Source organism: Saccoglossus kowalevskii, chromosome 2 (assembly GCF_978046115.1).
Source record: "Saccoglossus kowalevskii chromosome 2, keSacKowa6.1, whole genome shotgun sequence".
Lineage (NCBI taxonomy): Eukaryota > Metazoa > Hemichordata > Enteropneusta > Harrimaniidae > Saccoglossus > Saccoglossus kowalevskii.
Window position 1 is genome coordinate 10,334,587 of NC_140642.1, and position 23,872 is coordinate 10,358,458.

At 45.2% G+C, this 23,872-nt stretch overlaps 1 protein-coding gene across 2 annotated transcripts in view; it reads right to left on the reverse strand.

The window, feature by feature from the left end:
- Positions 1-23,872, reverse strand: part of LOC100374711 (xanthine dehydrogenase/oxidase-like) — a 67,454-nt gene that overhangs the window by 13,026 nt on the left and 30,556 nt on the right. For both annotated transcript variants that reach the window (XM_085491015.1, XM_078010634.2), the window contains exons 18-23: positions 23,351-23,477; positions 18,651-18,770; positions 4,217-4,438; positions 1,162-1,295; positions 702-876; positions 81-272 (exon numbers count right to left, since the gene is read on the reverse strand). In XM_085491015.1, coding sequence (XP_085347141.1) covers positions 81-272; positions 702-876; positions 1,162-1,295; positions 4,217-4,438; positions 18,651-18,770; positions 23,351-23,477 — 970 coding nt within the window. The remainder of the gene's footprint in view (positions 1-80; positions 273-701; positions 877-1,161; positions 1,296-4,216; positions 4,439-18,650; positions 18,771-23,350; positions 23,478-23,872) is intronic.

Sequence of the window (23,872 nt, forward strand, 5' to 3'; positions counted from 1 at the left end):
GTTTGGTTATAGTCTTATAACTCAAGTTGCAGAACAGTTTAAGTGAAAATGGTTACTTGGACAAATTAGACTGTAATTACCCTATGTTGTGAAATATTACATTTGTAGGCAATGTCAGTAATTATGTGTTCCATAACAAACATTCCTTGAGGACCGCCAAATCCACGGAAAGCAGTGTTAGATGCAATGTTTGTTTTACATGGGTAACCTGTTGTTCTGATATTTGGTATCATATAACAACCATCAACAGAATACAAGGCACGATCCATTACCTGTAAAAAAAAAAAAAAAATCTTGGATTACTTTATTGTTTTTGCAGTGTCCATGCTTATGTGTATAAATACTAGTAAATTTATACCTACCAATAAGTCTATACCAAAATTTACCAGTAAGTCGGTAAAGTCTATACATACCACATATACATGTAACTATATTAACCAGATAGTTTTTAGATTACTGGTAGCCATAGACTATCAGAAAGTCTCTTACTAATGAGGACAAATGTAATGAAATTGAGCAAAGGAATATAAATTAGTGTCTGCATGGTAATTGCACGCATGGAAGTGAGCATCTCATTTTGTATCTATGTAGCAATTATGTGTATGCTTTGTAAGGACTCAAGTATAGTTATGCGTATGCATAATCGACACTAGAACTAATTACTCATTAAAAGATATGTAATATTATTTGTATAAACTTACAGAAGCCGACAAGTCCAATGAACATCCAGCATTGCTATAAAGATCAATTTCTATAGATTGAATTTTACCATTGTTGTTAAAACCAACTTTATATCTTGCTAAAAAGGGATGTCTAAAACCACTCATGCACATATCTTCATCCCGGTCCATCATAAAGCGCACTGGTTTCCCAACCCTAACAAAACAAAATACATGTTTTGAATACAATTTCTTTCATGAGCTGCCACAATTGCCATTCAAACCAATCACAAGTATGTTACTGCTGATAGTACCAAATTACTGGTTTGTCAATAACATACATGTTTTGTTGAGTTCCAATACATATTAATATAAAATATATATTTATAATAATTTTTATAAATGGTATGTATGTCTGTATTACATGTTTTGTTGAGTTCCAATAAATATTAATATAAAAAATATATTTATAACTATAAATGGTATGTATGTTATGTATTACCTGTGTGCAGCTACAGCCAGACATGTTGAATACATACAACACCTTGTTTCTTTGCCACCAAATCCACCACCCAAACGTTTCACTTTAGCCACAATCCGATTTTGTGGTACACCTAAGGCTTTAGCTGCTAGTTTCTGAAGACAAATCATATAAGATAGAGTAAATATGGTATGCATATGTATGATGCAATAATTATCTGAATAATACACATGTATAATTATTACATGGAAAATCAGCCTGGTTTACTACTAAAAACTAATTATACATGTATTCAACCATCTAAGTCACAACATACAAAGCAGGGGACATATTTCCAGATGAGGCTAAGACAACAGCAACAGGTAAGACCAGAGTGACAGGGAATACCAGAGTGACAGGGAATACCAGAGTGACAGAGAATACCAGAGTGACAGGTGAGACCAGAGTGAAAGGTGAGACCAGAGAGACAGACAAGACCAGAGTGCCAGACAAGACCAGAGTAACAGACAAGACCAGAGTGTCAGACAAGACAAGAGTGCCAGACAAGACCAGAGTGCCAGACAAGACCAGAGTGCCAGACAAGACCAGAGTGCCAGACAAGACCAGAGTGCCAGACAAGACCAGAGTGCCAGACAAGACCAGAGTGCCAGACAAGACCAGAGTGCCAGACAAGACCAGAGTGCCAGACAAGACAAGACCAGAGTGTCAGGTAACATTGACAGGCAAGACAACAGTGACAGGCGAGACAACAGTGACAGGCGAGACAACAGTGACAGGCGAGACAACATTGACAGGCGAGACAACATTGACAGGTGAGACAACAGTGACAGGTGAGACAACATTGACAGGTGAGACAACATTGCCAGGTGAGACAACATTGCCAGGTGAGACAACATTGCCAGGTGAGACAACATTGACAGGTGAGACAACATTGACAGGTGAGGCAACAGTGACAGGTGAGACAACATTGACAGGTGAGACAACATTGACAGGTGAGACAACAGTGACAGGTGAGACAACATTGACAGGTGAGACAACATTGACAGGTGAGACAACAGTGACAGGTGAGACAACAGTGACAGGTGAGACAACAGTGACAGGTGAGACAGCAGTGACAGGTGAGACAACATTGACAGGTGAGACAACATTGACAGGTGAGACAACATTGACAGGTCAGACAACAATGACAGGTAATACAATAGTAACAGGCGAGACAACAGTGACAGGTGAAACAACATTGACAGGTGACACAACATTGACAGGTGAGACAACAGTGACAGGTGAGACAACAGTGACGGTGAGACAACAGTGACAGGTGAGAGAACAGTGACAGGTGAGAGGACAGTGACAATTAAGACAACAGTGACAGGTGAGACAACATTGACAGGTGAGACAACATTGACAGGTGAGACAACAGTGACAGGTGAGACAACAGTGACAGGTGAGACAACAGTGACAGGTGAGACAACAGTGACATGTGAGACAACAATAGCAGGTGAGACAGCATTGCCAGGTGAGACAACATTGCCAGGTGAGACAACATTGACAGGTGAGACAACAGTGACAGGTGAGACAACAGTGACAGGTGAGACAACATTGACAGGTGAGACAACATTGACAGGTGAGACAACATTGACAGGTGAGACAATAGTAACAGGCGAGACAACAGTGACAGGTGAGACAACATTGACAGGTGAGACAACATTGACAGGTGAGACAACAGTGACAGGTGAGACAACAGTGACAGGTGAGACCAGAGTGACAGGTGAGACAACAGTGACAGGTGAGAGAACAGTGACAGGTGAGAGAACAGTGACAATTAAGACAACATTGACAGGTGAGACAACATTGACAGGTGAGACAACAGTGAAAGGTGAGACAACATTGACAGGTGAGACAACAGTAACAGGTGAGACAACATTGCCAGGTAAGACAACATTGCCAGGTAAGACAACATTGCCAGGTGAGACAACATTGACAGGTGAGACAACAGTAACAGGTGAGGCAACAGTGACAGGTGAGACAACAGTGACAGGTGAGACAACATTGACAGGTGAGACAACATTGACAGGTAATACAATAGTAACAGGCGAGACAACAGTGACAGGTGAGACAACATTGACAGGTGAGACAACATTGACAGGTGACACAACATTGACAGGTGAGACAACTGACAGGTGATACAACAGTGACAAGTGAGACAACAGTGACAGGTGAGACAACAGTGACAGGTGAGACAACAGTGACAGGTGAGACAACATTGACAGATGAGACAACATTGACAGATGAGACAACAGTGACAGGTGAGACAACATTGAAACGTGAGACAACAGTGACAGGTGAGACAACAGTGACAGGTGAGACAACATTGACAGGTGAGACAACATTGACAGGTGAGACAACATTGACAGGTGAGACAACAGTGACAGGTGAGACAACATTGACAGGTGAGAAAACAGTAACAGGTGAGACAACATTGCCAGGTAAGACAACATTGACAGGTAAGACAACATTGACAGGTAAGATAAATGGTTGGAATATGCAAGAATTCCATGATATATTTGAGGACTGCATCCCGTTCTGAAACAAGCTGCAAAATCTTAACTGACCATTTGGAGTGAAATTACAGCTCCCCGTGGTAAAACAGAAGAGCTGGCAAAGAATTGACTCATGGCAATACATATAATGTTTACTGTCACTACCAATGCAATGATGTCAAGTGAAAAATATGGGTTGTCATGCTGATGATTACTCTGAATGTTGCATGACTGTACAGCCAGGCCACTTGTTTTGACTAGCAGTTAACTGGGAGTAACATTCTATAAAATTTTGAATGTTTAGATGGAGGGTTATAATTCCGTTGGAAGGCAGTGCATGCAGATCAAATGATTTTTATTGTAATTCATCCATAAATGTTCATATTTTCACACCAGCTCAATCAAAGTAGACAGATTATTATATTGAGCAAAATCAAAGCTCAGCACGGTTACATGCTCAGACCAGCAATATCCTTAACTTTTGATATGTTATTTCTATAAAATTGATAAAAAAAACAAAACATACAGTAATTACCAACCTGATTTAATGTAGGGTTCTGTGATGATGATATGATTTCCATTTCTCCATCTTCACCTTTAGGTATTGCAATTGCGGCATTGGCTTCAAGATAGAAATGTTCTTGTCCACCCAGTCTCACTTCACCATCAATAACATGATCCGACATCTCAAAGCCTTCTTGGACATTACCCCTTGCAATTGTGTGTATGGCGTTAAAATAGGATTCCTTAGAAATGGCATCCTTTAAATAGAACACACAGTTTACAGTTTAATGATTCAAATAATTACGAAAACTAAAATAAGTCACTGTCAATAAGGCTAAATTCACACAAAATCATTCAAGGATATAACAAGTACAATAAGCCATGCATGGCACAGTCCCGGTTAGTTATCAAATTTAAGATATATAGTTTTGTTTATAGTAATATAGTTGGAACATAAACATGTCAGAGATATGATTCCAGAAGCTGATGCTTGATCACGATAATTTTTTAACATTAAAATGATTGACATTCAGCTATCTTGTATCTGATGGCCACGATTCAGCCATATTGAATTGGATCATTAAACCAAAATATCAGTATACCTATAATATGATGTACAATAAATATATAAAATTTTAACATAATCAATCAAAGCATGTCAAAGATACAGCTCTAGAACTGCATTCATTAAAACAAAATCATGAGTATGCAACCAATCTGAGAAACAAAATGATGTGCATCAAAGAGCAATAATACATGTATGTATGTACCAAGTTTGAACAAAATCCATCCATAAATGGCGGAGGCCTTGGTTCCGGAGTGCCAGAAATTGTTGATGACTTTTCAGCACAAAAATGACCACTATTCGGCCATTGAATTTGATCATCAAACCAATACATCTGTATATCTATTACATGATGTATAATGAATATATAAAATTTGAACATAATCAGTCAAAGCATATGGCACTAGAAGCACATTCATTACAACAAAATGGCTGCCAGTCGGTTATTTTGAATCCGATCTGAAAAACAAAATGACGTACATCAAGGTCCCATAATTTGAATTAAATTCATCTGTAAACAGCCAAGATCTTGTTCCGGAATGCCAGAAATGCTTGATTTTAATGATTTTTCAGAACAAAAATGGCCACCATTTGGCCATCTTGAATCAGATTGTGAAACAAATCGATGTGCATTTGTTTAATATTATGTATGATGCATGTGAATGTAATCAGTCCAGGCATGTCTAAGATACAAGTCCGAACACACGCATGGGCACAGCCATTTGATACACCATTCTGTTTGTCACAAACAGTTCAGCAATGCACACCACCCTCTGTTCCTCAGACACACAGTTCAGCAATGCACAGCACCCTGTTCCTCATACACACAGTTCAGCAATGGACAACACCCTCTGTTCCTCATACACACAGTTCAGCAATGCACACCACCCTCTGTTCGTCAGCCAAACAGTTCAACAATGCACACCACCTTGTTCTTCATACACACAGTTCAGCAATGCACACCACCCTCTATTCCTCATACACACAGTTCATCAATGCACACCACCCTCTGTTCCTCAGACACACAGTTCAGCAATGCACAGCACCCTGTTCCTCATACACACAGTTCAGCAATGCACACCACCCTCTGTTCCTCATACACACAGTTCAGCAATGCACACCACCCTATTCCTCAGACACACAGTTCAGCAATGCACACCACCTTGTTCCTCATACACACAGTTCAGCAATGCATACCACCCTGTTCCTCATACACACAGTTCAGCAATGTACACCACCCTGTTCCTCATACACACAGTTCATCAATGCACACCAGTCACCACCCTCTGTTTGTCAGACACACACTTCAGCAATGCACACCACCCTCTGTTCCTCAGACACACAGTTCAGCAATGCACACCATCTTCTGTTCCTCATACACACAGTTCAGCAATGCACACCACCATGTTCCTCATACACACAGTTCAGCAATGCACACCACCATGTTCCTCAGACACACAGTTCAGCAATGCACACCACCCTCTGTTCGTCAGACAAACAGTTCAACAATGCACACCACCTTGTTCCTCATACACACAGTTCAGCAATGCACATCACCCTCTGTTCTTCATACACACAGTTCATCAATGCACACCACCCTGTTCCTCATACACACAGTTCAGCAATGTACACCACCGTCTGTTCCTCAGACACACAGTTCAGCAATGCACACCACCCTATTCCTCAGACACACAGTTCAGCAATGCACACCACCTTGTTCCTCATACACACAGTTCAGCAATGCATACCACCCTGTTCCTCATACACACAGTTCAGTAATGCACACCACCCTCTGTTCCTCAGACACACAGTTCAGCAATGCACACCACCCTCTGTTTGTCAGACACACAGTTCAGCAATGCACACCACCCTATTCCTCAGACACACACTTCAGCAATGCACACCACCCTCTGTTCCTCAGACACACAGTTCAGCAATGCACACCATCTTCAGTTCCTCATACACACAGTTCAGCAATGCACACCACCCTCTGTTCCTCATACACACAGTTCAGCAATGCACACCACCCTCTGTTCCTCAGACACACAGTTCAGCAATGCACACCACCCTGTTCCTCATACACACAGTTCATCAATGCACACCACCCTCTGTTCCTCAGACTCACAGTTCAGCAATGCACACCATCTTCTGTTCCTCATACACACAGTTCAGCAATGCACACCACCCTATTCCTCAGACACACAGTTCAGCAATGCACACCACCCCATTCCTCAGACACACACTTCAGCAATGCACACCACCCTCTGTTCCTCAGACACACAGTTCAGCAATGCACACCATCTTCTGTTCCTCATACACACAGTTCAGCAATGCACACCACCCTCTGTTCCTCATACACACATTTCAGCAATGCACACCACCCTCTGTTCCTCAGACACACAGTTCAGCAATGCACACCACCCTTTGTTCCTCATACACACAGTTCAACAATGCACACCACCCTCTGTTCCTCATACACACAGTTCAACAATGCACACCACCCTCTGTTCCTCATACACACAGTTCAGCAATGCACACCACCCCCTGTTCGTCAGACACACACAGTTCAGCAATGCACAGCACCCTCTGTTCCTCATACACACAGATCAGCAATGCACAGCACCCTGTTTCTCATACACACAGTTCAGCAATGCACACCACCTTGTTCCTTAGACACAGTTCAGCAATGCACACCACCCTCTGTTCGTCAGACACACACAGTTCAACAATGCACACCACCCTCTGTTCCTCATACACACAGTTCAGCAATGCACACCACCCTGTTTCCCAGACACACAGTTCATCAATGCACACCACCCTGTTCCTCATACACACAGTTCATCAATGCATACCACCCTGTTCCTCAGACACACAGTTCAGCAATGCACACCACCCTCTGTTCCTCAGACACACAGTTCAGCAATGCACACCACCCTGTTCCTCATACACACAGTTCATCAATGCATACCACCCTGTTCCTCATACACACAGTTCAGCAATGCACACCACCCTGTTCCTCATACACACAGTTCATCAATGCACACCACCCTGTTTGTCAGACACACAGTTCAGCAATGTACACCACCCTGTTCCTCATACACACAGTTCATCAATGCACACCAGTCACCACCCTCTGTTTGTCAGACACACACTTCAGCAATGCACACCACCCTCTGTTCCTCAGACACACAGTTCAGCAATGCACACCATCTTCTGTTCCTCATACACACAGTTCAGCAATGCACACCACCATGTTCCTCATACACACAGTTCAGCAATGCACACCACCATGTTCCTCAGACACACAGTTCAGCAATGCACACCATCTTCTGTTCCTCATACACACAGTTCAGCAATGCACACCACCCTCTGTTCCTCATACACACAGTTCAGCAATGCACACCACCCTCTGTTCCTCAGACACACAGTTCAGCAATGCACACCACCCTGTTCCTCATACACACAGTTCATCAATGCACACCACCCTCTGTTCCTCAGACACACAGTTCAGCAATGCACACCATCTTCTGTTCCTCATACACACAGTTCAGCAATGCACACCACCCTATTCCTCAGACACATAGTTCAGCAATGCACACCACCATGTTCCTCAGACACACAGTTCAGCAATGCACACCACCCTATTCCTCAGACACACACTTCAGCAATGCACACCACCCTCTGTTCCTCAGACACACACAGTTCAGCAATGCACACCATCTTCTGTTCCTCATACACACAGTTCAGCAATGCACACCACCCTCTGTTCCTCATACACACAGTTCAGCAATGCACACCACCCTCTGTTCCTCAGACACACAGTTCAGCAATGCACAGCACCCTGTTCCTCATACACACAGTTCAGCAATGCACACCACCCTCTGTTCCTCATACACACAGTTCAGCAATGCACACCACCCTCTGTTCGTCAGACAAACAGTTCAACAATGCACACCACCTTGTTCCTCATACACACAGTTCAGCAATGCACACCACCCTCTGTTCCTCATACACACAGTTTATCAATGCACACCACCCTCAGTTTTCCAGACACACAGTTCATCAATGCACACAACCCTGTTCCTCATACACACAGTTCATCAATGCACACCACCCTCTGTTTGTCAGACACACACTTCAGCAATGCACACCACCCTCTGTTCCTCAGACACACAGTTCAGCAATGCACACCACCCTCTGTTTGTCAGACACACAGTTCAGCAATGCACACCACCCTATTCCTCAGACACACACTTCAGCAATGCACACCACCCTCTGTTCCTCAGACACACAGTTCAGCAATGCACACCATCTTCAGTTCCTCATACACACAGTTCAGCAATGCACACCACCCTCTGTTCCTCATACACACAGTTCAGCAATGCACACCACCCTCTGTTCCTCAGACACACAGTTCAGCAATGCACACCACCCTGTTCCTCATACACACAGTTCATCAATGCACACCACCCTCTGTTCCTCAGACTCACAGTTCAGCAATGCACACCATCTTCTGTTCCTCATACACACAGTTCAGCAATGCACACCACCCTATTCCTCAGACACACAGTTCAGCAATGCACACCACCCCATTCCTCAGACACACACTTCAGCAATGCACACCACCCTCTGTTCCTCAGACACACAGTTCAGCAATGCACACCATCTTCTGTTCCTCATACACACAGTTCAGCAATGCACACCACCCTCTGTTCCTCATACACACATTTCAGCAATGCACACCACCCTCTGTTCCTCAGACACACTGTTCAGCAATGCACACCACCCTTTGTTCCTCATACACACAGTTCAACAATGCACACCACCCTCTGTTCCTCATACACACAGTTCAACAATGCACACCACCCTCTGTTCCTCATACACACAGTTCAGCAATGCACACCACCCCCTGTTCGTCAGACACACACAGTTCAGCAATGCACAGCACCCTCTGTTCCTCATACACACAGATCAGCAATGCACAGCACCCTGTTTCTCATACACACAGTTCAGCAATGCACACCACCTTGTTCCTTAGACACAGTTCAGCAATGCACACCACCCTCTGTTCGTCAGACACACACAGTTCAACAATGCACACCACCCTCTGTTCCTCATACACACAGTTCAGCAATGCACACCACCATGTTCCTCAGACACACACTTCAGCAATGCACACCACCCTCTGTTCTTCAGACACACAGTTCAGCAATGCACACCATCTTCTGTTCCTCGTACATACAGTTCAGCAATGCACACCACCCTCTGTTCCTCATACACATAGTTCAGCAATGCACACCACCCTCTGTTCCTCAGACACACAGTTCAGCAATACACACCACCCTCTGTTCCTCATACACACAGTTCAACAATGCACACCACCCTCTGTTCCTCATACACACAGTTCAGCAATGCACACCACCCCCTGTTCGTCAGACACACACAGTTCAGTAATGCACACCACCTTGATTCTCAGACAAACAGTTCAGCAATGCACACCACCCTATTCCTCAGACACACACTTCAGCAATGCACACCACCCTCTGTTCCTCAGACACACAGTTCAGCAATGCACACCATCTTCCGTTCCTCATACACACAGTTCAGCAATGCACACCACCCTCTGTTCCTCAGACACACAGTTCAGCAATACACACCACCCTTTGTTCCTCATACACACAGTTCAACAATGCACACCACCCTCTGTTCCTCATACACATAGTTCAACAACGCACACCACCCTCTGTTCCTCATACACACAGTTCAGCAATGCACACCACCCCCTGTTCGTCAGACACACACAGTTCAGTAATGCACACCATCCTCTGTTCCTCATACACACAGTTCAGCAATACACACCACCCTCTGTTCCTCATACACAGTTCAGCAATGCACACCACCCTGTTTGTCAGACACACAGTTCAGCAATGTACACCACCCTCTGTTCCTCATACACACAGTTCAGTAATGCACACCACCCTCTGTTCGTCAGACACACACAGTTCAGCAATGCACACCAATCTCTGTTCCTCATACACACGGTTCAGCAATGCACACCATCTTCTGTTCCTCATACACACAGTTCAGCAATGCACACCACCCTATTCCTCAGACACATAGTTCAGCAATGCACACCACCATGTTCCTCAGACACACAGTTCAGCAATGCACACCACCCCATTCCTCAGACACACACTTCAGCAATGCACACCACCCTCTGTTCCTCAGACACACAGTTCAGCAATGCACACCATCTTCTGTTCCTCATACACACAGTTCAGCAATGCACACCACCCTCTGTTCCTCATACACACAGTTCAGCAATGCACACCACCCTCTGTTCCTCAGACACACAGTTCAGCAATGCACACCACCCTTTGTTCCTCATACACACAGTTCAACAATGCACACCACCCTCTGTTCCTCATACACACAGTTCAACAATGCACACCACCCTCTGTTCCTCATACACACAGTTCAGCAATGCACACCACCCCCTGTTCGTCAGACACACACAGTTCAGCAATGCACAGCACCCTCTGTTCCTCATACACACAGATCAGCAATGCACAGCACCCTGTTTCTCATACACACAGTTCAGCAATGCACACCACCTTGTTCCTTAGACACAGTTCAGCAATGCACACCACCCTCTGTTCGTCAGACACACACAGTTCAACAATGCACACCACCCTCTGTTCCTCATACACACAGTTCAGCAATGCACACCACCATGTTCCTCAGACACACACTTCAGCAATGCACACCACCCTCTGTTCTTCAGACACACAGTTCAGCAATGCACATCATCTTCTGTTCCTCGTACATACAGTTCAGCAATGCACACCACCCTCTGTTCCTCATACACATAGTTCAGCAATGCACACCACCCTCTGTTCCTCAGACACACAGTTCAGCAATACACACCACCCTCTGTTCCTCATACACACAGTTCAACAATGCACACCACCCTCTGTTCCTCGTACACACAGTTCAGCAATGCACACCACCCCCTGTTCGTCAGACACACACAGTTCAGTAATGCACACCACCTTGATTCTCAGACAAACAGTTCAGCAATGCACACCACCCTATTCCTCAGACACACACTTCAGCAATGCACACCACCCTCTGTTCCTCAGACACACAGTTCAGCAATGCACACCATCTTCTGTTCCTCATACACACAGTTCAGCAATGCACACCACCCTATTCCTCAGACACACAGTTCAGCAATGCACACCACCCCATTCCTCAGACACACACTTCAGCAATGCACACCACCCTCTGTTCCTCAGACACACAGTTCAGCAATGCACACCATCTTCTGTTCCTCATACACACAGTTCAGCAATGCACACCACCCTCTGTTCCTCATACACACATTTCAGCAATGCACACCACCCTCTGTTCCTCAGACACACAGTTCAGCAATGCACACCACCCTTTGTTCCTCATACACACAGTTCAACAATGCACACCACCCTCTGTTCCTCATACACACAGTTCAACAATGCACACCACCCTCTGTTCCTCATACACACAGTTCAGCAATGCACACCACCCCCTGTTCGTCAGACACACACAGTTCAGCAATGCACAGCACCCTCTGTTCCTCATACACACAGATCAGCAATGCACAGCACCCTGTTTCTCATACACACAGTTCAGCAATGCACACCACCTTGTTCCTTAGACACAGTTCAGCAATGCACACCACCCTCTGTTCGTCAGACACACACAGTTCAACAATGCACACCACCCTCTGTTCCTCATACACACAGTTCAGCAATGCACACCACCATGTTCCTCAGACACACACTTCAGCAATGCACACCACCCTCTGTTCTTCAGACACACAGTTCAGCAATGCACACCATCTTCTGTTCCTCGTACATACAGTTCAGCAATGCACACCACCCTCTGTTCCTCATACACATAGTTCAGCAATGCACACCACCCTCTGTTCCTCAGACACACAGTTCAGCAATACACACCACCCTCTGTTCCTCATACACACAGTTCAACAATGCACACCACCCTCTGTTCCTCATACACACAGTTCAGCAATGCACACCACCCCCTGTTCGTCAGACACACACAGTTCAGTAATGCACACCACCTTGATTCTCAGACAAACAGTTCAGCAATGCACACCACCCTATTCCTCAGACACACACTTCAGCAATGCACACCACCCTCTGTTCCTCAGACACACAGTTCAGCAATGCACACCATCTTCTGTTCCTCATACACACAGTTCAGCAATGCACACCACCCTCTGTTCCTCAGACACACAGTTCAGCAATACACACCACCCTTTGTTCCTCATACACACAGTTCAACAATGCACACCACCCTCTGTTCCTCATACACATAGTTCAACAACGCACACCACCCTCTGTTCCTCATACACACAGTTCAGCAATGCACACCACCCCCTGTTCGTCAGACACACACAGTTCAGTAATGCACACCATCCTCTGTTCCTCATACACACAGTTCAGCAATACACACCACCCTCTGTTCCTCATACACAGTTCAGCAATGCACACCACCCTGTTTGTCAGACACACAGTTCAGCAATGTACACCACCCTCTGTTCCTCATACACACAGTTCAGTAATGCACACCACCCTCTGTTCGTCAGACACACACAGTTCAGCAATGCACACCAATCTCTGTTCCTCATACACACGGTTCAGCAATGCACACCATCTTCTGTTCCTCATACACACAGTTCAGCAATGCACACCACCCTATTCCTCAGACACATAGTTCAGCAATGCACACCACCATGTTCCTCAGACACACAGTTCAGCAATGCACACCACCCCATTCCTCAGACACACACTTCAGCAATGCACACCACCCTCTGTTCCTCAGACACACAGTTCAGCAATGCACACCATCTTCTGTTCCTCATACACACAGTTCAGCAATGCACACCACCCTCTGTTCCTCATACACACAGTTCAGCAATGCACACCACCCTCTGTTCCTCAGACACACAGTTCAGCAATGCACACCACCCTTTGTTCCTCATACACACAGTTCAACAATGCACACCACCCTCTGTTCCTCATACACACAGTTCAACAATGCACACCACCCTCTGTTCCTCATACACACAGTTCAGCAATGCACACCACCCCCTGTTCGTCAGACACACACAGTTCAGCAATGCACAGCACCCTCTGTTCCTCATACACACAGATCAGCAATGCACAGCACCCTGTTTCTCATACACACAGTTCAGCAATGCACACCACCTTGTTCCTTAGACACAATTCAGCAATGCACACCACCCTCTGTTCGTCAGACACACACAGTTCAACAATGCACACCACCCTCTGTTCCTCATACACACAGTTCAGCAATGCACACCACCATGTTCCTCAGACACACACTTCAGCAATGCACACCACCCTCTGTTCTTCAGACACACAGTTCAGCAATGCACATCATCTTCTGTTCCTCGTACATACAGTTCAGCAATGCACACCACCCTCTGTTCCTCATACACATAGTTCAGCAATGCACACCACCCTCTGTTCCTCAGACACACAGTTCAGCAATACACACCACCCTCTGTTCCTCATACACACAGTTCAACAATGCACACCACCCTCTGTTCCTCGTACACACAGTTCAGCAATGCACACCACCCCCTGTTCGTCAGACACACACAGTTCAGTAATGCACACCACCTTGATTCTCAGACAAACAGTTCAGCAATGCACACCACCCTATTCCTCAGACACACACTTCAGCAATGCACACCACCCTCTGTTCCTCAGACACACAGTTCAGCAATGCACAACATCTTCTGTTCCTCATACACACAGTTCAGCAATGCACACCACCCTCTGTTCCTCAGACACACAGTTCAGCAATACACACCACCCTTTGTTCCTCATACACACAGTTCAACAATGCACACCACCCTCTGTTCCTCATACACATAGTTCAACAATGCACACCACCCTCTGTTCCTCATACACACAGTTCAGCAATGCACACCACCCCCTGTTCGTCAGACACACACAGTTCAGTAATGCACACCATCCTCTGTTCCTCATACACACAGTTCAGCAATACACACCACCCTCTGTTCCTCATACACAGTTCAGCAATGCACACCACCCTGTTTGTCAGACACACAGTTCAGCAATGTACACCACCCTCTGTTCCTCATACACACAGTTCAGTAATGCACACCACCCTCTGTTCCTCAGACACACACAGTTCAGCAATGCACACCAATCTCTGTTCCTCATACACACGGTTCAGCAATGCACACCATCCTGTTTGTCAGACACACAGTTCAGCAATGCACACCACCCTCTGTTCGTCATACACACAGTTCAGTAATGCACACCACCCTCTGTTCCTCAGACACACACACTTCAGCAATGTACACCACCCTCTGTTCGTCATACACACTGAAAATAAAACATATGGATGAAAACACTCTGATCTCTGAGGCCTACAAACTTGGCACCAATTTGGACAAAGAAAACGTCAGTAATTGGACCACAGGCATAAAAAAATTACTGAACCTTTTAGAAATTAGTGATGTTTGCGAAAAAAACTGTATTATCCCATTAGCTACAAAAAAAACTAAAAAATATGTTTGAGAAACACTGCACAGAAACAATGCATAATGACAATAAAGGCACTAATCACAAAAATAAACTTCGTACCTACAGACAGCTGAAAACTGATTTTGCACTTGAAAAATACCTTGAAATTATTAAAAACCCCATCCACAGATCATCAATAACTAAACTGAGGATAAGTGCCCACATACTTCAGATTGAAGTTGGGCGATATCACAACATAGATATCTCAAATAGAACATGCCCTGTCTGTGACTCCAATGAAATTGAAGATGAAGAACACTTTCTCTTCAATTGTAACCTGTACAAATTTGAAAGAGATGCTTTGTTTGAAAACGTAAACTTATCCGATAATCTGAAAGCACTTCTCAATAACAAAAATTCTGAAACCGTCCAAGCAATTGCCAAGTTTATCAGCGACTGTTTCACTAAAAGAGAGAATTTCATGAAAAGCAATTTACCAGCTGCCTCAAAATAACACCAAAAAATATTTATATAATAATATTTTCACAGTATTACTATTTATTTCTTTTTTATTATTATTATTACTTATGTATTTTATTGTTCCTTATATCCTTATTGTATTCTAATCTAGATCCCAGAAGGGATACGATATCAATAAAGGTTGTTATATACACACAGTTCAGTAATGCCCACCACCCTCTGTTCGTCAGACACACACAGTTCAGCAATGTACACCACCCTCTGTTCTTCATACACACAGTTCAGTAATGCACACCATCCTCTGTTCGTCAGACACACACATTTCAGCAATGCACACCACCTTGTTCCTCAGACACACAGTTCAGCAATGCACACCACCCTGTTTGTCAAACACAGTTCAGCAATGCGCACCACCCTCCGTTCGTCATACACACAGTTCAGCAATGCACACCACCTCTGTTCCTCATACACACAGTTCAGCAATGCACACCATCCCCTGTTCGTCAGACACACACAGTTCAGTAATGCACACCACCTTGATCCTCAGACAAACAGTTCAGCAATGCACAGCACCCTCTGTTCCTCATACACACAGTTCAGCAATGCACAGCACCCTGTTCCTCATACACACAGTTCAGCAATGCACACCACCTTGTTCCTCAGACAAACAGTTCAACAATGCACACCACCTTGTTCCTCATACACACAGTTCAGCAATGTATACCACCCTCTGTTCCTCATACACACAGTTCAGCAATGCACACCACTTTGTTTGTCACAGATAAAAAGTTCAGGAATGCACATCATCCTATTCCTCAGACACAGTTCAGCAATGCAAACCACCCTGTTCCTCAGACACACAGTTCAGCAATGCACACCATCTTCTGTTCCTCATACACACAGTTCAGCAATGCACACCACCCTATTCCTCAGACACATAGTTCAGCAATGCACACCACCATGTTCTTCAGACACACAGTTCAGCAATGCACACCACCCTATTCCTCAGACACATAGTTCAGCAATGCACACCACCCTATTCCTCAGACACACAGTTCAGCAATGCACACCACCCTATTCCTCATACACACAGTTCAGCAATACACACCACCCTCTGTTCCTCATACACAGTTCAGCAATGTACACCACCCTCTGTTTGTCAGACACACAGTTCAGAAATGTACACCACCCTCTGTTCCTCAGACACACAGTTGAGCAATGCACACCATCCTCTGTTCCTCAGAGACACAGTTCGGCAATGCACACCACCATGTTCATCATACACACAGTTCAGCAATGCACACCACCCTGTTCCTCAGACACACAGTTCAGCAATGCACACCACCATGTTCATCATACACACAGTTCAGCAATGCACAGCATCCTGTTCCTCAGAGACACAGTTCAGCAATGCACACCACCATGTTCGTCATACACACAGTTCAGCAATGCACACCACCATGTTCGTCATACACACAGTTCAGCAATGCACACCACCCTCTGTTTGTCAGACACATAGTTCAGCAATGTACACCACCCTCTGTTCCTCATACACACAGTTCAGCAATGCACACCACTTTGTTTGTCACAGATAAAAAGTTCAGGAATGCACATCACCCTGTTCCTCAGACACAGTTCAGCAATGCAAACCACCCTGTTCCTCAGACACACAGTTCAGCAATGCACACCACCATGTTCGTCATACACACAGTTCAGCAATGCACACCACCATGTTCGTCATACACACAGTTCAGCAATGCACACCACCCTCTGTTTGTCAGACACACAGTTCAGCAATGCACACCAACCTCTGTTCTTCATACATACAGTTCAGCAATGCACACCACCCTCTGTTCTTCATACATACAGTTCAGCAATGCACACCACCCTGTTTGTCAGACACACAGTTCAGCAATGCACACCACCCTGTTTGTCATACACACAGTTCAGCAATGCAAACCACCCTGTTCCTCAGACACACTGTTTAGCAATGCACATCACCCTCTGTTTCTCAGAGACACAAAGTTAAGCAATGCATGCCATTCTATTCCTCAGACACACAGTTCAGTAATGCACACCACCCTGTTCCTCAGACACAGTTCAGCAATACACACCACCCTGTTTGTGACAGATAAAAAGTTCAGCAATGCACATCACTGTGTTACTCAGAGACACAAAGTTAAGCAATGCACGCCACCCTCTGTTCCTCAGACACACAGTTGAGCAATGCACAGCATCCTGTTTCTCATACACACAGTTCAGCAATGCACAACATCCTCTGTTCCTCAGAGACACACAGTTCAGCAATGCACAACACCCCATGTTCCTCATACACACAGTTCAGCAATGCATACCACCCTGTTCCTTAGACACACAGTTCAGCAATGCACACCACCCTGTTCCTCAGACACACAGTTCAGCAATGCACACCACCATGTTCCTCATACACACAGTTCAGCAATGCACACCACCATGTTCCTCATACACACAGTTCAGCAATGCACACCACCATATTCCGCATACACACAGTTCAGCAATGCACATGACCCTCTGTTCCTCAGAGACACACAGTTCAGCAATGCTCACCACTCTGTTTGTCATACACACACTTCAGCAATGCACACAACCCTGTTCGTCACAGACACATAGTCACACATCTTCTAAACAAACCACATATAGTATACATATGTAAGTATTACAAAAAATGACATATTCAACTGAGCAAATGCATTAAGCAAAATCATTTTAAATTGACTTTTTTATAAACTTTTAACAAATAATTTACACAGCACTACGACAATGTATTGTGGAATTAATATCACATTTCAAATATCTTACCTCAATTGTGATAATAGGATCAAGTTCATCATAATGCACAATAACTTGTTTAGCAGCTCTCTGAGCAATAGCCTTATCATCAGCCACTATAGCACCAATTATTTGACCCACACATACTACCTAGAATTTAAATAGTTATTATATATTTACATCATGTCCAGTTTCCCACAGTGCACATGTATTTCAGTTACATCTTGCATATTTCAAATGGATATATGAACTGATTGAATTGGTGCTGATAATAATAATAATAATAATAATAACATTTTTAATCCTTATTTCCATTGCATCCTCATATAACTGATTCAAGTTTAAGAGTTTAAAATTTGGTTACAATATGATATTTTTGTGGTTGGTGTTCATTTGAAGTACAATACAAAAATTGAATAGAAATACTGCAAATAAAGATAAATGTTATGAGGCAGGAGATGTGATGCGATGCCAGTCAGGCAGGTGGTGTGTGATGCGATGCCAGTCAGGCAGGTGATGCGATGCCAGTTAGGCAGGTGGTGCGATGCCAGTCAGACAGGTGATGTGGTGCGATGCCAGTCAGGCAGGTGATGTGATGCGATGCCAGTTTGGCAGGTGGTGTGATGCCAGTCAGGCGGGTGATGCGATGCCAGTTAGGCAGGTGATGCAATGCCAGTTCGGCAGGTGGTGTAATGCCAGTCAGGCAGGTGATGTGATGCCAGTTAGTGCGATGCCAGTCAGGCAGGTGATGCGATGCCAGTTAGTGCGATGCCAGTCAGGCAGGTGATGTGATGCGATGCCAGTTTGGCAGGTGGTGTGATGCCAGTCAGGCGGGTGATGCGATGCCAGTTAGGCAGGTGATGCAATGCCAGTTCGGCAGGTGGTGTAATGCCAGTCAGGCAGGTGATGCGATGCCAGTTAGTGCGATGCCAGTCAGGCAGGTGATGCGATGCCAGTTAGTGCGATGCCAGTCAGGCAGGTGATGCAATGCCAGTTAGGCAGGTGGTGCGATGCCAGGCAGGCAGGTGGTGCGATGCCAGGCAGGCAGGTGGTGCGATGCCAGGCAGGCAGGTGGTGCGATGCCAGGCAGGCAGGTGGTGCGATGCCAGGCAGGCAGGTAATGTGACGTGATGCCAGTCAGGCAGGTAATGTGACGTTATGCCAGTCAGGCAGGTGATGCGATGCCAGTTAGGCAGGTGGTGCAATGCCAGTCAGGCAAGTGATGCGATGCCAGTTAGGCAGGTGGTGCAATGCCAGTCAGGCAGGTGATGCGATGCCAGTTAGGCAGGTGGTGCGATGCCAGTCAGGCAGTTGGTGTGATGTCAGTCAGGCAGGTGGTGTGATGACAGTCAGTCAGGCAGGTGGTGAGATGCCAGTCAGGCAGCCAGGTGGTGAGATGCCAGTCAGGCAGCCAGGTGGTGAGATGCCAGTCAGGCAGGTGGTGTGATGACAGTCAGGCAGCCAGGTGGTGAGATGACAGTCAGGCAGCCAGGTGGTGAGATGACAGTCAGGCAGCCAGGTGGTGAGATGCCAGTCAGGCAGCCAGGTGGTGAGATGCCAGTCAGGCAGGTGGTGTGATGCCAGTCAGGCAAGTGGTGTGATGCCAGTCAGGCAGTTGGTGTGATGTCAGTCAGGCAGGTGATGCGATGCCAGTTCGGCAGGTGGTGCGATGCCAGTCAAGCAGGTGATGTGATGCGATGCCAGTTAGGCAGGTGGTGTGATGCCAGTTCGGCAGGTGGTGTAATGCCAGTCAGGCAGGTGAAGCGATGCCAGTTAGGCAGGTGATGCGATGCCAGTTAGGCAGGTGATGCGATGCCAGTTAGGCAGGTGATGCGATGCCAGTTAGGCAGGTGATGCGATGCAGTCAGGCAGGTGATGTGATGCGATGCAGTCAGGCAGGTGATGTGATGCGATGCCAGTCAGGCAGGTGATGTGATGCGATGCCAGTCAGGCAGGTGATGTGATGCGATGCCAGTCAGGCAGGTGATGCAATGCCAGTTAGGCAGGTAGTGCAATGCCAGTCAGGCAGGTGATGTGATGCGATGCCAGTCAGGCAAGTGATGCGATGCCAGTTAGTGCGATGCCAGTCAGGCAGGTGTAGCAATGCCAGTCAGGCAGGTGATGTGATGCCAGTTAGGCAGGTAGTCCGATGCCAGTTAGGCAGGTAGTCCAATGCCAGGCAGGCAGGTAGTCCGATGCCAGGCAGGCATGTGGTGTGATTCCAGGCAGGCATGTGGTGTGATGCCAGTCAGGCAGGTGGTGTGATGCGATGCGAGTCAGGCAGGTGGTGCGATGCGAGTCAGGCAGGTGATGTGATGCGATGCCAGTCAAGCAGGTGATGCGATGCCAGTCAGGCAGGTGATGTGATGCCAGTTAGGCAGGTGATGTGATGCCAGTTAGGCAGGTGGTGCGATGCCAGTTAGGCAGGTGGTGCGATGCCAGGCAGGCAGGCAGGTGGTGCGATGCCAGGCAGGCAGGTGGTGCGATGCCAGGCAGGCAGGTGGTGCGATGCCAGTCAGGCAGGTGGTGCGATGCCAGTCAGGCAGGTGGTGCGATGCCAGTCAGGCAGGTGATGTGATGTGATGCCAGTCAGGCAGGTGATGCAATGCCAGTTAGGCAGGTGGTGCGATGCCAGTCAGGCAGGTGATGTGATGCGATGCCAGTCAGGCAGGTGATGCGATGCCAGACAGGCAGGTGGTGCGATGCCAGTCAGGCAGGTGATGCGATGCCAGTTAGGCAGGTGGTGCGATGCCAGTCAGGCAGGTGATGCAATGCCAGTTAGGCAGGTGATGTGATGCCAGTCAGGCAGGTGGCGTGCTGCCAGTCAGGCAGTTGGTGTGATGCCAGTCAGGCAGGTGGTGTGATGACAGTCAGGCAGATGGTGTGATGCCAGTCAGGCAGGTGGTGCGATGCCAGTCAGGCAGGAGGTGCGATGCCAGTCAGGCAGATGGTGTGATGCCAGTCAGGCAGGTTGATGTTGCCATTATAAATGACTATACTGCCACCAACGTCCAACACTGAAGTTACTGTTGTATATCTGTATGATACTTTTGTTTTTATGAATTATACATAGCGCCCTATCCCAGAAAATTCAATTCATGTAAGTTCACCGAAAGTGTACTCAGTTGACAGTGCTAGTGCAGTGCCCTCTATAGAGATCTTCATTACCTGCTGTACCTTCATAGTGAACTCTGCTATGCTTAAAGGGTGGTGGTCGTTGCAACACTCACGTGTGAAATATGGGACTTGTATGAACAAAGATGGTGACTTTGACTGACACACAAACTAACAAGTACAAACTAAAACTTTACCAAGCTTTAACTAGGTAATTTCTTTGGTGATTGGAAGGTGTTGAAGGAGTCACCGACGGTAATTAGTGCATGTTGCACCCACCCATGTCAAAACTCATAATTTTCATTAGAAGACTGCACTTGATTGTGGGAATTTAAACAAATGTTTATCAACACAAATGACGCACATGCATGGCGTGACAACCACAGCCCTTTTAAAGCCTGAGGGACTGCACAGATTCTCTTCATGAAATCTAGAACCTGGATTTTATCTCTGACAGTGTGGACCAACCTGAACAATGCCGACTGATACAAAATTATGTGCATGCTCTTCAACAACCACACCATGAACCAAGAACATGGTCTGTTAACTTGACTCAACCTCTAATTAAAGAAACATTATTAGGAACTCACTAACTATCATCCTTTCAATGTAATTTGTGAAAAGAATTAAAACCATTTTGACATTTCATAATAAATAAGAAAAAGAGAAATAAATCTTCAAATAACAAGTCATTGAAAATGACACAGTCTTCGTTAAAGTTTTGAAAGTTCTCTTTGTGCTTGTCATATTAAAGCGGAGGGGTTGTCACGAGCGTGTCCTTGAAACTTGAGTTCCAAGTGGCATATACAGATTGTTTATTTACATCAAAACATGTGTTCCGTGTAGTAGAAATATGGCCAAAAATAAAAACAGCCGTTATTCGGCCATCTTTGATCTGATTATGAAATACACTGATATGTATGATGTATATGCCAAATACAAATGAAAATGGTACATAAATTGTGGAAATATAGTAGTAAGGCCAAAAAGTCAGATGGCTGTCAATCGGCCATCATTGACCAGATTTTGAAACAAATTGTCATGGACATGCATCATAACATGTATAAAGTACATGTATGTGCCAAATTTGAATGAAAACTGACAGAGCACGTCCAAGATACCGCATAAATAAACCAAAACAAGATGCCTGCCAGTCAACCATCTTTGATCCAATCGTGGACATGTATCCTAACATGTATAATCACTGATGTGCATATGTCCCACATAAAGTACTAGGCACATGCAAAGAATGAATGGAATCGGTCCAAGGGATTCTGAGATATGAGTCCGGACGGACGCACGGATGTACAGACGCACGGACGGACGGAGACCGAATTATAAGTCCCGGTTTTCGGACTTTGTTTGAACGAGGACTTTGTACACTTGAATGAGGACATACACATTACCCATATACTTCAATGTTTACATTTATACATACTACAGAGACCTAATTGAGCGTGTTATTCGTCACTGAGGCAGCCTTTACCAGTAGATCAAAAAGAAGGATGACAAATCAAAATGTGTACACTAGAGGGCAATATGGACACAAAAACTATGAGCATTATCTACACACATACACACCCATACATACATACACACACACATTGATAACTCACTTTTTCTGATGCAAAAACTTCTTCATCATAAACTGCTACACCAGTACTATTACTGCCTGGTACATCCTTGTATGTAATAAATGCATGCACTCCATCCAAACATGTAGCTTCATCACTCTTTATTGATCTGAATTACATAAGTTGGAAAGACATTAAATCCCAATAATAGTAACAAGAAATTTAAAATAGATTAAAATAGGGAAATAGATGAGGTCATTTGAGAGCATTAAAATGGATATTCAGATTTAAACACTTTTACAATATGGTTTTATTTTATGTTGTTTCTGACAAAACTTGCATAAAAACGTACAGTTAAGGAGCAACTTTTTGTGTAACAAATGGCTAAAAACCATAAAAACAGCGATGTTTGAACCATTTAACATTAGTTCATATGGGAAAAAGATCTTGTTATATGTCAAAATATTATTCAGTGATTTTGAGTAAAACAAGCAGCTTACAGCTGAAAGAGCTCCCCTGTAATTGTTAACTGTGAGTTGGAAACGTAGGGTGGAGTGATGTTGA